The sequence below is a fragment of the Crinia signifera genome, chromosome 5 (assembly GCF_055691185.1).
Source record: "Crinia signifera chromosome 5, ASM5569118v1, whole genome shotgun sequence".
Classification (NCBI taxonomy): domain Eukaryota; kingdom Metazoa; phylum Chordata; class Amphibia; order Anura; family Myobatrachidae; genus Crinia; species Crinia signifera.
In genome coordinates this window covers 225,981,665-225,997,230 of record NC_139221.1, presented here as the reverse complement: position 1 = coordinate 225,997,230, position 15,566 = coordinate 225,981,665, and the positions used below count along the sequence as shown (strand labels likewise).

General features: G+C 44.1%; 1 protein-coding gene across 1 annotated transcript in view; it reads left to right on the top strand.

Annotated features, from left to right (window-relative positions):
- The window catches only part of ACAD11 (acyl-CoA dehydrogenase family member 11), a 110,219-nt gene that overhangs the window by 51,229 nt on the left and 43,424 nt on the right, over positions 1-15,566 (top strand). The window contains 2 exon segments of the mRNA XM_083188582.1: positions 1,369-1,476; positions 12,154-12,252. Coding sequence (XP_083044708.1) covers positions 1,369-1,476; positions 12,154-12,252 — 207 coding nt within the window.

The window sequence follows — 15,566 nt, the reverse complement described above, 5'->3', positions numbered from 1 at the left end:
AGGAGCCATATCGACAGATGGTAAAAGAGTATCTTGAGGACAGGAATAACTGGTAGGCCCTTCTTGCGGTATGGAGGATTGTTTTGCTGTCACATGTCCAGGAATACCAGAAGCAGAATAAACTTGTAACAATGCAGACATTTTCTTCAGAAAGTCAGGAAAAAAGACACAGACTTGAGTCAATTGAATACGCAATAAAATGATGTCTGCATGCAAAGGGTTAATTGCAGTTTTTTCACAGGAGTCATCAGCAACCCTGCAAACACCTGGGAGCTCTGCACACAAGGTTTTAATTAGAGAATCCAGACTGACATGATCCTTAGTATTCTCTTGTCTGTTTTGGCTGGTCATTCTGTTAGGTTAACCCTTGGTGCTCCAGGAAAAACAAAACCAATGAACAAACTGATGCAGGGGAATGCGGGGTGTTTTATTGAAAAACCGAAGAACACAGGAACTGATGCAGAAAACAGGAACAAACTTTATGAAACAAAAATACGAAGTGGCTGGATAGCAGAATAAACACAGAGGTACCGGGTACAGATGCAGGCGGTCCGGCAGTTGGCTGAGGCTTAGGCTGAGGCACAAGACATGAGACACAGGACACGAGGCACAGGACACGAGGCACAGGCTGTAGGAAGCTGAGGCAGAATACACGAGGCACAGGACACAAGGCAACGGCTGTAGGAGGCTGAGGCACAAGAGACGAGGCACAGGACACGAGGCAACGGCTGTAGAAGGCTGAGGCACAATACACGAGGCACAGGATACAAGGCACAGGGAAACACTCCTTTCCACAACAGGAACATAGAACAATGACCAGCCCTGAGTGCTGGTCTGGGGAGGACTAAATAGACCGCTCACAGGTGTCCAATTGAGCAGATTGCCTCCAATCATCAGGCACCTGATCCCTCAGAGTCTGGAGACAGAGAGATAAGTCCACAGGTGCCTGATGCCCCTAGTGGTGATATACATGGAAAGAGAAACAGACATAACAAGTTCATGAAAAATAAACATGTATGAGCTACTGTTTGGTCATCTAATATTAGTGCACTCTATTATTTACTTACCTTCGTTATGATGCTGTTTAACACATGTGGTACAGTGCTGTCCCTTGGCACAATTTGGTTTATTAATGACATGTGTTCCCTTTATGCACAATAGAGCTGTGCTAAGTTGAACATACTATTTGTGGTACATGTATTGCATCTATTTGCATTGTGCATGCTCTGCAACCACCATACTGAAGCCCAGGTGATGCTGAATCTTGCACATTTCAGGCTGTTCTACGCTTCTAAATAAAGAGTCATAACATAGTTCCAGAGTCGATAATTTGTTAATCTTGTAATTGTAATTAATACTTTTTTACAGACACAGGCAACATGGAGGTGCTGCACATGTATGGTACAGAGGAGCAGAAGAAACAGTGGCTTGAGCCTCTACTTGCAGGACAAATTCAGTCATGTTTCTGCATGACAGGTGAGAACACTTTTTACAGATTTCTACATCTGTTCAAATATCTTGTATTGTGACTACTTGCAGTAGTAACATGCTTGTAAAGTGCAACTGGTGGGAGCCGGGGCTGTGTCATGCTGAGCAGGTGTGTGTGTGTGTTTGCGCTTGTCAGACCCTGCCCTCCGCCAGGACACATCATTTGCAGCCTCAGCACTGACCCCTCCTGCTTTTAGTCACTGGACTGATTTACCTCCTCCCCACCAGTAAATGGCCTAACGTGTCCCCAGTGCCTCCGTTTCGTGGTTCCTGAATCCCTTTCTGGGATACTGCTGCTACTTTTTGCTGAGTCCTGGGATGACAAGTAAACTGGGCTTGCAGCATAGTATATAGTATATGAAGGAGTGCGCTGCCCTGTATATAGGAAGCTCTATATGGAGGGGTATAGGGGTTGCAGTGTGTGTATATGCATAGTGCAGAATATGGAAGTGGTATATAGGGGCAGTATATGGTGGGTGGTGCAGTGTACATATGGTGTGTGTGTGTGTGTGTGTGTGTGTGTGTGTGTGTGTCCCAAACTGAACTCCATTGGGTACCCTCTAGTGGCCTGAATATGTGTGTGTGTGTGTGTGTGTGTATATATGTATGTGTGTGTGTGTGTGTGTGTGTGTGTGTGTATATGTATATATATATATATATATATATATATATATATATATATATATATATATATATATATATATATTGAGAATAACATGCATTTTAATTGAATAAAAGGCACAAAAAGACTGAGCGACCGAGTCTTTCCATGGCATTATGTGGATAGAAGGGCTGTTTAACATGCTGGGAGGATAGATGTAAGTAAGCACATCTGTATGTATGAGAAAACCTGATGGACAGGGATTAGCAGGTCATAGAAAAGCTGGTGGGACTAGCATGTTATTGAAATGTGATAGAAATGGTGGGCAGGGCTATCATGATAGAAACGTTTTTAGACATGGGGAAGGCATTGGTAAGAGTTAGTGGACGGGATGGCATATGACAGATAAGCTATTTGATAGGAGCAGTGGCTTTATATTTCTATGAAAAAACTATGAACAGAATTAGGCAAAAAAACTTACAGTGTAACTTTTCCTATTAAGGCTTTTTACACTTACATGTGATTTAAAATGTAATCTATTAAAATGCAACCATCCAAGCTTCAGAAACCTGTGAGAAGTAATATCGCAAGACATTAATACATATATTCATATAAAACTGTTCTATGAAAATAAGTATAAGTAGATATCAGTGAAGAAAGGAAAACAGGTTGCATTTGAACACCTCTGATGGCTTTCATGTGGTGGCTTGCAGCATAGACAGCCTTTGTGATGTCATTAAAGTCACTTCTTCGTAAAGAACTGACAGATATCAGTTATCCAGCTGAGGAAGCCGCCGATTATAACAGGAGGCAGAGAAACGCGTTTTGGAGCCCGCTACAGCGCGGTATACCTGTCGCCCCTATCCAACAACTTTTCTGGATCTACCATTTTAACATGGATACTAGCACCTGGAGCCAGTCCCCATAATAAGCAGAGGATTACACCTCACAAAAAGGGGACTATCATCTGGAGCTCTGAAAAGGAAATTGTGCCCACGTGATTATCTATAAAGGAGATCCAAATATGCTTATATGGGACTGGTAAATATTGCTCACTTGCAGCCTCAATAGACTAACAATTGCCAAAAGCCTTGCATATATAGCCATCCAAGCCTCATTGAAAAGTATTGCCTTTTTGCATGTTATTTGTTGTATGTCTTGTATGTCTTATTTGAGTGCACTTAGGTATATGAATTGTATTTTTTAATTGTGATTTGATACGTTTTTTTTTTATTAAAAAAGAAAATTATATTCTCCTCTAAATGGCTCATTATTTATTAATTTTCACACTATTTAAGTATAGCAGCGCCATCTAGTGGCGATAGTTTATAACCATTACCATATCATACCCTAGATATCCGTTATATCTGCTGATATGACTCGCTCAGTGTATAGATAGCTTATTGTACCCCAAATGTTATATGAAAATAATATTAGATAACAGTGATGAAATGCAATCAGGATGCATTTCATCACCCCACTAGGCTTATCATGTGGCATGTATCCTCGACAGCTTTTGTGATGCCACTCTGCTTTGGTATAAAACTCACTTTTTGGTATCAAGTGGGTAGTAAACAGCTCTATCTGCCTTTATAATTAACCCCTTCCCGACATTTGACGTATATATACGTCATGGCCGGGATGTACTTCCCGACACATGACGTATATATACGTCATGACTTCAAAGTGCCACTGCGTCTCGAGACGCAGTGACAGAGGGACGATGTCTGCTGTCCCTGACAGCAGACATGTCCCTGCATGCCCAGGGGGGGCTGCGATGCCGCCCCCCCGTCGGCGATCGCTGTGATTGGCTGTTCAGTGTGAACAGCCATTCACAGCGGTTTCCTGTGTTACCGGCGAATCAGACGCTCGGTAACACAGGTGTCAATCACCGCCGGGCGTCAGGGGGCATGAGGGGGTCATCAGTGACGACGACACCTCACCCCACCTGCCCCCAAGGCTGGGATTGGTCCGTGGGACCCACGGACCAATCACAGCCAAGGCGCGTGATTTAAACTAACGGTGACTGCGCTGCAGACGCCATTCCGGTCTGGAATTGCGTGCAGAGCGGTCACCGTGCCAATCTGTCGTGATACATACCTGATCCTTGCCTGAAACTTACCTGATCACCGCTGATCACCGCTGGTAGCGTCCTGCCAGCAGCTGGATACTTCCTGGATCTTGTGACTTCTGTGTGTGCTGCTGCAGCAGTGTCATAGAGTCACAGATCGTGAGAGATAGTGACAGAGAGTGATAGAGAGTGATAGAGAGTGATAGAGAGTGATTGAGAGTGATTGAGAGTGATAGAGAGTGCTATATTTTGTGTCTGCTGCACCCCCTTTTGTGCTGATCACTATATCTGAGGTGATCAGCAACTTTTTGGGGGTGCAGAGGTTTTTATATATATATACCTGTCAGTTGCAGCAAAGGTTGTGCTGCCTGTGCAACTGACTGCTGCCCCCCCCCCCCCTGCTGCCCCCCCTTTTGTGCTGATTGTGCTGATTAATTAACTGGTCAGCAACTTTTTGGGGGTCCAGGTTTTTTTTTTTTATATATATATACCTGTCAGTTGCACCAAAGGTTGTGCTGCGTGTGCAACTGACTGCTGCCCCCCCTGCTGCCCCCCCCTTTTGTGCTGGTCAGTTTTAATTAATTAATCAGCAACTTTTTGGGGGTCCAGGTTTTTTTTTTTATATATATATATACCCTGTCAGGTTGTGTGTCTGCTGCCCCTCACTGCTAATCAGTGGTGCATCACTGCATCACTGATCTGCAGTTGTTTTTTTTTTGGGAGAGTGCAGTGGGGTTTTGTTTTTACACCCACGTTGCTTGTGTGGGTGTCCTGTGGCCGCTGAGCGCTGATCAGTGACGTACAATCACTGAACAGCATTTTTGGCACAGGGTTGATATCATTTTTTTTTCTGCAGTTTTTTTAAATTGTTTTTTTTTTTTGGAGAGTGCTGTGGAAATTTTTTTAAAATTGTTTTTACACCCACGTTGCTTTTGTGGGTGTCCTGTGGCCGCTGATCAGTGACGTACAATCACTGAACAGCATTTTTGGCACAGGTTGATATCATTTTTTTTCTGCAGTTTTTTTTAAATTGTTTTTTTTTTGTTTTTACACCCACGTTGTTTTTGTGGGTGTCCTGTTGCCTTTGAGCGCTGTTCAGTGACGGACGTTACTGACCAACATCTGTGCTCAATTTTTGGCGCAGGACCTTTTTTTTTTTTTTTTTTAACCCCTTCAATTTTTTTTTTTTTTTTATTGGGATCAAATTCCTGTATAAAGTATTTTTTTTTTCTGCACTACATACACACTACACACTACATACCCCCCGTGTTGAAATAAAGTTTGTACCCCCCCTACACTATACACATGTTGAAACATTACACTTACAGAAACACAAAAATATAAATGGCATCCCAAATGTCATCCCAAATGTCATCCCAGTCATCCAGAAGAATGTATTCAGCGGAGGAGGCATATGCCATGCTTGCCTCTGACTCTGACACAGCCAGTGATGCAAGCGGGGAATTTGAAGGATTCGCCTTAAGCTCCTCTTCCTCCTCTGCTGATGAGGGACCCCCTCAAAGACGCCCCCGTAGAGCAGCTGAGACCCCCCCCCCCAAATGATTGATCCCGTATGGACCCCACCACCAGACAATTTTGAGCCCCAGGTTCCTGAGTTTTTGGCCATCCCAGGAATCCAATTTGATTCAGCAGGTCTCAGAGAAATTGACTTTTTCAAATTATTTTTCTCTGATGATTTTATAAATTTAATGGTGGACCAAACTAATTTATATGCCCAGCAGTTTATTGCTCAAAACCCCACGTCATCATTTGCTAGGTGGACCCCTGTAGATGCAGTAGAGATGATGACGTTTTGGGGTCTGGTGTTACATATGGGCATAGTAAAAAAGCCAGAAATTAGGCAATATTGGAGTACAGATGTTCTGTACAGCACCCCATTTTACCGTATGGCCATGACTCGGGCTCGTTTTGAGATAATCCTTAAATTTTTACATTACACCGATAATACACTGTGCCCACCCAGAGATGATCCCACCTTTGACCGGCTATTCAAAGTCAGGCAGGTCATTGATCATTTCAGTGCCAAATTTGCAGAGATGTACATCCCTGAAAAATTTATTTGTATTGACGAGTCCCTTATACATTTTAAAGGAAGGGTTAAATTCTGCCAGTACCTTCCCAGTAAGAGGGCAAGGTATGGCATAAAAATGTATAAGCTGTGTGAAAGCACCTCAGGGTACACCCACAGGTTTAGGGTATATGAAGGGAAGGATTCAAGAATTGAACCGCCAGAATGCCCCCCCTCCCTCGTAGGTGTTAGTGGAAAAATTGTCTGGGATTTAGTGCACCCCTTCCTGGATAAAGGTTATCACCTCTATGTGGATAACTTTTACACTAGCAACCCCCTGTTTAAGGCCCTTGGTTCAAGAGGTACAGCAGCTTGCGGTACTGTGCGTAAGAACCAAAGAGGCCTCCCAAAAACGCACATTGCCCAAGTAATGAGAAGGGGTGAAAGCAGGGGAATATGCACCGAAAATATGTTGTTGGTCAAATATAAGGACAAGAGGGATGTCCTTATACTGACAACAATTCATGGAGACAGTACCACCTCCATCCCTGTACGAGGTACCAGTACCCACACCTCAAAACCTAATTGTATCCTAGATTACAATAGGTACATGGGCGGAGTGGATCTTTCAGATCAGGTACTGAAGCCGTACAGTGCCCTGCGGAAAACAAAAATCTGGTACAAGAAGCTGGCCGTGTATATCATCCAGATGGCACTGTATAACGCTTACGTGCTATTCCGTTCTACCAGCCAGAGGGGGACATTTATGCACTTTCAAGAGGAAGTCATAAAGGGCCTAATATTTGGGAACCAGCAGGCAGAGGGCCCCAGTACATCTAGTACTGGCCCCCGTATTGTACCAGGGCAGCATTTTCCTAACGAAATCCCCTCCACTGCAAGAAAGGGCAGGACACAAAAAAGGTGCAAAGTTTGCTATAAAAAGGGAATAAGAAAGGAAACTATTTTCCACTGTGAAACTTGCCCCGACAAACCCGGCCTATGTATAAAGGAGTGTTTTAAAATATACCACACATCTATGGATTATTAGGTTCATCATTTCACCGTGCTTCGGGGGTCTTGCTAATGCCACATAGCACCCACCATTCATTCCACCAGAATCTGAGCTGCAAAATCCAAAAATCACTCCTTCCCTTCTGAGTCCTGCCATGCACCCAACTGGTATTTTTTGGTCACATATGAGGCATTGCCATACTCGGGAGAAATTGGGGCACAGATTTTGGGGTGCTTTTTCTCCTTCATACCTTCTGAAAATGAAATATTTTGAGCCAGAACTGCATTTTTGTGTAAAAAAATGTAATTTTTTATTTTCACTGCCCAGTTGTATCAAAATTGGTGAAACCCTTGGGGGTTTGAAATGTACACTATACCCCTAGATGAATTCCCTGAGGGGTGTAGTTTGCAAAATGGGGTCACTTGTGGGGGGTTTCACTGTATTGGTGCTTTGGGGGTCTTGCTAATGCGACATAGCACCCACCAACATTCCACCAGAATCTGTGCTGCAAAATCCAAATATCACTCCTTCCCTTCTGAGTCCTGCCACTTTTTGGTCACACATGAGGCATTGCCGTACTCGGGAGAAATTGGGGCACAGATTTTGGGGTGCTTTTTCTCCTTCATACCTTCTGAAAATGAAAAATTTTGAGCCAGAACTGCATTTTTGTGTAAAAAAATGTAATTTTTCATTTTCACTGCCCAGTTGTATCAAAATTGGTGAAACCCCTGGGGGTTTGAAATGTACACTATACCCCTAGATGAATTCCCTGAGGGGTGTAGTTTGCAAAATGGGGTCACTTGTGGGGGGGTTCCACTGTATTGGTGCTTTGGGGGTCTTGCTAATGCGACATAGCACCCACCAACATTCCACCAGAATCTGTGCTGCAAAATCCAAATATCACTCCTTCCCTTCTGAGTCCTGCCACTTTTTGGTCACACATGAGGCATTGCCGTACTCGGGAGAAATTGGGGCACAGATTTTGGGGTGCTTTTTCTCCTTCATACCTTCTGAAAATGAAAAATTTTGAGCCAGAACTGCATTTTTGTGTAAAAAAATGTAATTTTTCATTTTCACTGCCCAGTTGTATCAAAATTGGTGAAACCCCTGGGGGTTTGAAATGTACACTATACCCCTAGATGAATTCCCTGAGGGGTGTAGTTTGCAAAATGGGGTCACTTGTGGGGGGGTTCCACTGTATTGGTGCTTGGGGGGTCTTGCTAATGCGACATAGCACCCACCAACATTCCACCAGAATCTGAGCTGCAAAATCCAAAAATCACTCCTTCCCTTCTGAGTCCTGCCATGCACCCAAATGGTATTTTTTGGTCACATGTGAGACATTGCCGTACTCGGGAGAAATTGGGGCACAGATTTTGGGGTGCTTTTTCTCCTTCATTCCTTGTGAAAATGAAAAATTTTGAGCCAGAACTGCATTTTTGTGTAAAAAAATGTAATTTTTCATTTTCACTGCCCAGTTGTATCAAAATTGGTGAAACCCCTGGGGTTTGAAATGTACACTATACCCCTAGATGAATTCCCTGAGGGGTGTAGTTTGCAAAATGGGGTCACTTGTGGGGGGGTTCCACTGTATTGGTGCTTGGGGGGTCTTGCTAATGCGACATACAGTATGTTATGGTCTACATCCTTGCTGGCGGGTCGCCAGAACGTACGCGCTGGCGACCCGCCAGCAGCCTCGCCAGCGAGGAGACTGAGACGCGCGTGCGTCTCACGCGCACGCGCGTCTCAGTCTCCGTCGCTAGCGCGACGGAAACCCTGTCCGTCTCCGCCTCAGGGAGACGGACAGGGTTAGGGGGGGTTAGTGGGGGGTGCGGGCAGGCGGCGGGGACCCCGGGTTACCGCCGGCAAGCCGGCGGGGACCCGGGGAACTGATGGAAGCGCCGTCGGAAGGGGACGCGCGCGCCCTCTCGAGCGCGCGCGTCCCCTTCTCACCATCGCCATGGCGCTGGCGGGGGATGGCAGCTGGCGACGCCAGCGCCATCCCCTGCAAAGATGGGACCTGACCCATCTGTAGCACCCACCAACATTCCACCAGAATCTGAGCTGCAAAATCCAAAAATCACTCCTTCCCTTCTGAGTCCTGCCATGCACCCAAATGGTATTTTTTGGTCACATGTGAGGCATTGCCGTACTCGGGAGAAATTGGGGCACAGATTTTGGGGTGCTTTTTCTCCTTCATACCTTCTGAAAATGAAAAATTTTGAGCCAGAACTGCATTTTTGTGTAAAAAAATGTAATTTGTCATTTTCACTGCCCAGTTGTATCAAAATTGGTGAAACCCCTGGGGGTTTGAAATGTACACTATACCCCTAGATGAATTCCCTGAGGGGTGTAGTTTGCAAAATGGGGTCACTTGTGGGGGGGTTCCACTGTATTGGTGCTTGGGGGGTCTTGCTAATGCGACATAGCACCCACCAACATTCCACCAGAATCTGAGCTGCAAAATCCAAAAATCACTCCTTCCCTTCTGAGTCCTGCCATGCACCCAAATGGTATTTTTTGGTCACATGTGAGGCATTGCCGTACTCGGGAGAAATTGGGGCACAGATTTTGGGGTGCTTTGTCTCCTTCATTCCTTGTGAAAATGAAAAATTTTGAGCCAGAACTACATTTTTGTGTAAAAAATTAAATTTTTCGTTTTCACTGCCCAGTTGTACCACAATTGGTGAAACCCCTGGGGGTTTGAAATGTACACTATACCCCTAGATGAATTCCCTGAGGGGTGTAGTTTGCAAAATGGGGTCACTTGTGGGGGGGTTCCTAACTTTTAGCATCTTATGGTGCCTAGAAACCTACATTGTGCCTAAAAAATAATCTCATAAAAAGGAGGCTCCAAAATCAAGTAGGTGCTCCTTCTATTATGAAGCCTGTGGTTTGGTCAACGTGCACACTAGGGCCACATATAGGATATTTATGAAAACAAAAGAATTGGGGGAATCAATTTTTAGTCACATTTCTCTAGTATAATCTACTGTGTTCCTTAGAAAAATGTATTAAAATTGCAAATCTGCAAAAAAAATGAAATTTTGAAATTTCACCTACACTTTGTTTTAATTCCTGTGAAACACCTAAAGGGTTAACAAACTTCCAAAATGCTGTTTTGAATACTGTGAGGGGTGCAGTTTTTGAAATGGCATCATTTATGGGGGTGTCTCACATACAAGTTCCTCAAAGTCACATCAGAACTGAACTGGTCCCTAAACTGGTCCCTGTTTGAAATTTTCTTGAAAATTTGAGAATTTGCTATTCATATTGTAAGCCTCCTAGTGTCCAAAAAAATTAAAAGGAAGTTGAAATAATGATGGAAACATAAAGTAGACATATGGTCTATGTTAGTTATTAACTATTTTGAGTGGTATAATTATTTGTCTCACAAGCAGAAAATTTAACATTTTGCAAATTGCTAAATTTTCCATTTTTTTACGACATTTTGGTATTTTTCACAAAAAAACACAGACTGTATCGACCCAAATTTACCACTAATTTGAAGTACAATGTGTCACGAGAAAACAATCTCAAAATCACTGGGATAAGTAAAAGCAAAAAAAAGTTATCCCCACTTAAGTGATACATGTCAGATTTGAAAAAAAGGGCTCTGTCAGGAAGGCAAAAACTGGCTGTATCAGGAAGGGGTTAAGCAAATTTCAGAGAGATAGCGGTAGCTAAATGCTGGCAGTTTGTGATTTGCCACCTCGGTAGGTTTATCATATGACTTGCTTGCGCCATTAACTTTTGTGATGCCACTCATCTTTGGTAAAGGAGTCACTGTTATGATTGTCACTTCTTAGCTATAGCTGTGACTATTAAAGATGTAGCCTTACTCATCATTGCGGTAATACGGCTACTCATCTTATTTGGGATGCCAAATTCATACCTGCGGCATGGAATCGCCATGCTGTGATATTGCCATCAATGCATTTTCTATAAGCCTTTGGAGTGAATCAGATGCAAGGGCATTACGATGGGATCACGCCAATCACTATGGGAGTCACACGTGGTGATAGGCGCTGCAACAACAAGGGTGTCTAAGTTTGTATATAACTGTCAATTATAAGCTTATTTTAACTAGATCGATAGATGTGAGTGGTGAAAGAAATACAGGTTATCTTGTTTCACTTCTATAGGCTAATACCGTGAGTGGCTTATAGTAAAAACACAACCATTGGTATTTCATTCAGCTTTGGTATATAATTAACTGACTAGTGGGGAACTGTCAGTTATTGGCTTTATCTGTGATACGACATCTCATAGTGGGGCAGATGTATTAAGCCTTAACAAGAGATAAATGCAAGGGTGATAAAGAGAGATAAATGTTCAGCCAATCACCTCCTAACTGCCATGTTACAGGCTTTGTTTGAAAAAAGTTAGTAAGGAGCTGATTGGCTGGATATGTATCTCTCTTTATCACTCTTGCATTTATCTCTTGTTAAGGCTTAATACATCTGCCTTTTTCACCTTAGTTAGCTAATGATGTGACAGGCAGAAATCATAAATAAACTGCCTTTTTTGATGTCACATAGCTTTGACATAAAATCACAGATTATATAGAATGGTAAATGATCAGCTGTATCTGCTGATATAACTCTTCATAGTGTAATGTAAGCGTATTTTAACTTTTAAATTTTAAACAGCTAGATATGAATGGTGAAATCAATTCAAGTTGTGTTTTCTCAACTCAGTAGGCTGATTATGTGACTGGTTACGCCTTAAACAGCCTTTGTGATTTCACTAAGCTTTGGTATAAAGGACACTGATTGGTATAGAACTGCCAGTTATCTGCTGGATCAGAAATTTAATTATGACCATTAATGCACAAGTCTTAATGGAAATGGTCGTTTCACAATACAGACATAAAAAAGCTGCAGAGACCTGAAATATGACTGATCTATAGAACTAGTAACAAATATTGCCCTATGCTGATTTTTTTTTAGAGCCAGATGTAGCATCCAGTGACGCCACAAACATGGAGTGCCTTATCCAAAGAGATGGAGATAGCTACATAGTTAATGGAAAGAAGTGGTGGAGTAGTGGTGAGTAAAACCAATCAATTTCACATGTTCTTGTGCAAATGGAATAGACAACCGGTGGAAATTATAGGCAATTAGCAAAACCTTAGCAATTAGAAAACAGAAAAAGGAGTTGTTCTGCAGGTGGTGACCACAGACCACTTCTCAGCTGCTATGCTTTCTGGCTGATGTTTTGGTCACTTTTGAAAGCTGGTGGTGCTTTCACTCTAGTGGTAGCATGAGTCTACAACCCACACAAGTGGCTCAGGTAGTGCAACTCATCCAGGATGGCACATCAATGCGAGCTGTGGCAAGAAGGTTTGCTGTGTCTGTCAGCGTAGTGTCCAGAGCATGGAGGCACAACCAGGAGACAGGCCAGTACATCAGAAGACGTGGAGGAGGCCGTAGGACGGCAACAACACAGCAGCAGGACCGCCTTTGTGCCAGGAGGAACAGGAGAAGCACTGCCAGAGCCCTGCAAAATGACCTCCAGCAGGCCACAAATGTTCATGTGTCTACTCAAATGGTCAGAAACAGATTCCATGAGGGTGGTATGAGGGCCCAACATCCACAGGTGGGGGTTGTGCTTACAGCGCAACACCGTGCAGAACGTTTGGCATTTGCCAGAGAACACATAGATTGGCAAACTCGCCACTGGTGCCCTGTGCTCTTCACAGATGAAAGCAGGATCACACTGAGCACGTGGACGTGACAGAGTCTGGAGACATAAAGGAGAACATTCTGCTGCCTGCAACATCCTCCAGCATGACTGGTTTGGCAGTGGGTCTGCAATAGTGTGGGATGGCATTTCTTTGGGGGCCGCACAGCCCTCCATGTGCTCGCCAGAGGTAGCCTGACTGCCATTAGGTACTGAGATGAGATCCTCAGACCCCTTGTGAGACCATTGCTGGTGCGGTTGGCCTTGGGTTGCTCCTAATGCAAGACAATGCTAGACCTCATGTGGCTGGAGTGTGTCAGCAGTTCCTGCAAGAAGAAGGCATTGATGCTATGGACTGGCACATCCAATTGAGCACATCTGGGACATCATGTCTTGCTCCATCCACCAACACCATGTTGCAAAACATTTACATTTGTACTGTTGCATATTCAAATCAATGAGCTTCTTTAGGAATATCTTCCATTATTTGCATTTTGTCAGTAATTCAATTATACTAATACTATGTATGTATCTAGCTGAGTTAACTGGCAGGTTGGTTGTGCAATTAGCATTACTGTACTTGAACTTTATCTGGATAGGCAGTTTGTGATTGAATTGTCTCTTCCCAGGTAAGTTGTAGCAGTTGAGGTTAACTCGCAGCTTGTCTTGTACTACGGTCAGTAACTTGAAAGCATAAGTTTTACAAGTTCGTAAACAGAATTAATGTTAAGACATTTGTCTGTTCAATCTTATCCTTCTGGTGTGATGCATGTTCTCTGAGTTTAGGGTTGGGGATATTACATGGCACCTGCGTACCGGTTATCTGAGTCCTGATCAAAGCCAAAATGATCTAGCAGCAACTGTGAAATTAAATCATCTTTGATGAAGGCAATACATTCAAATGGGTGCCCGCATACAGTTAAGATACAGTTCACCAGGGAAGCGGCACTCCAATAATTCTCACAGTGATTACAGAGGATAAAACAAACTACAAGGTGGATGGGTGGCCTAGAGCAATGACCCCCGTTTTCACAATTTTTGGGGGGCGTTATGTTACATTGTTTTTTAATTTGTTTTCTATCTAGGGCCAGGGATACACTTGAGCAATATCCACACGATATTCCAGGCACATTGTAATGCTATATCCTGTATTTCACACAGTGTATACCCGCAATTGCGCACTCCTGCAGGTCATTTACAATACCTATTGGTTGGTCTTGCAGCACAGTCAATCAGAAGATATCATGTATGATGTCATACTGCTAAATGCTGGTTGTGGCTGGAGAACAGTATTATGTTGCAAACAAATCCATAACTCTGTATATAGTAAAGTAATACCCATTAGCAATATGAAAATACAGTAGATGCTGCTTGTCAAATGCAATAGTGCTGTGATAATCAAATAATATTATAACACCTAATGAAGTAATTATCTTCTTTCTCCCTCGGCCAGCAGGGGACACTGCAGAGTCATGACGTATAGGGATAGCGTTGGTGCTGTGGAGTCGGCACTTTAAGATGCTTTTGAAGTGGCTGGCTCCTCCCCCTCTATCCCCACCAAGCCCCAGTCTTAGTAAAAGTGCCCGATGGAGTCGGTCACTGCGTGGGAGTCTCCTTAAGGAGACTTAATTTATTTTTATTTTTTTTACTTTTAATTTTTACTGAGGACAGGCATCTGCCTGCTACGTGGGACCTGGAGGGGTCCGGTCGACACTGCACGCAGTGTTTCCTCCGGTACTCAGGCCACCAGAGCCACCGCTCTGGGGATCCGTAGCTGCTGCACGCAGCTTAGCAGGACGGGCCCAAGGCTTCTCCCCCGCACTCCAGGAGCTGCCTACGGGTAAGCGGCGCTGAGCGCCATTAGCAGGGGGCCGGCTGACGTGAGACGGAGACAGCCGCAGCTTACAGTGCTCGCGGCGTTCTCCATTACTGCTGTCTTTTAAAATTGGCGCCACTGAATCGGCGCGGGAAGGACGCGCCAGAAGGGGGGCGGAGTTTACTCTTCCTCTCTCCGGCGGCGCCATTGTTCGGAACTAGCAGCAAGTCTCCTGCACGCTGTGTATTGTGACCGGCAGCACCTGGTTTTCCAGCATCTGCGACTGTCAGCGCTCTTCCCTACGATCGCAGGGACACTGTGAGTCTTAAGGGGGTAATTTTGAGGCACCATTATATATATTGGTAGCCTTTATTGGGAGGGTTGTGGCTCCTCTCTCCCTATCGAAGCACAAGCTTCAGCTGTCCTGTACTTTCTACTTCTGTGTGAGTGTGTGTTATTTGTTATATACTGTTTGTCATGGCTGACAGGACCACTTCTTCTAAAGCAGCACAAAAGGTTTACACCTGTAAGACTTGCAAGGGTCAATACACTCAACATGTAAAGGGAGTATCCCTCTGTGAGTCATGCTATGCCTCTAAGCAGGGAACCAGTGTGAGCCATTCACCTTTACCTCAGTCTCCCTTACAGTCCCCAGAGGCTTTGCAGGCTATCCTGGCTAACCTCACAGCCGAGCTAGCGGCAACAAAGCGGGATAGGGAGGTTTTTCAGTCCCAATTGACTCAAATTTCCTCCACAGTGGATTCACTGCAGCAGTCTGTGACTGCCTCAGTACAGGTTAGACCATCCTCTCCGGGAACCGGGAAGAGGAAGGCTACTTCAGTGGTTTTCGTCCCAGATGATGAT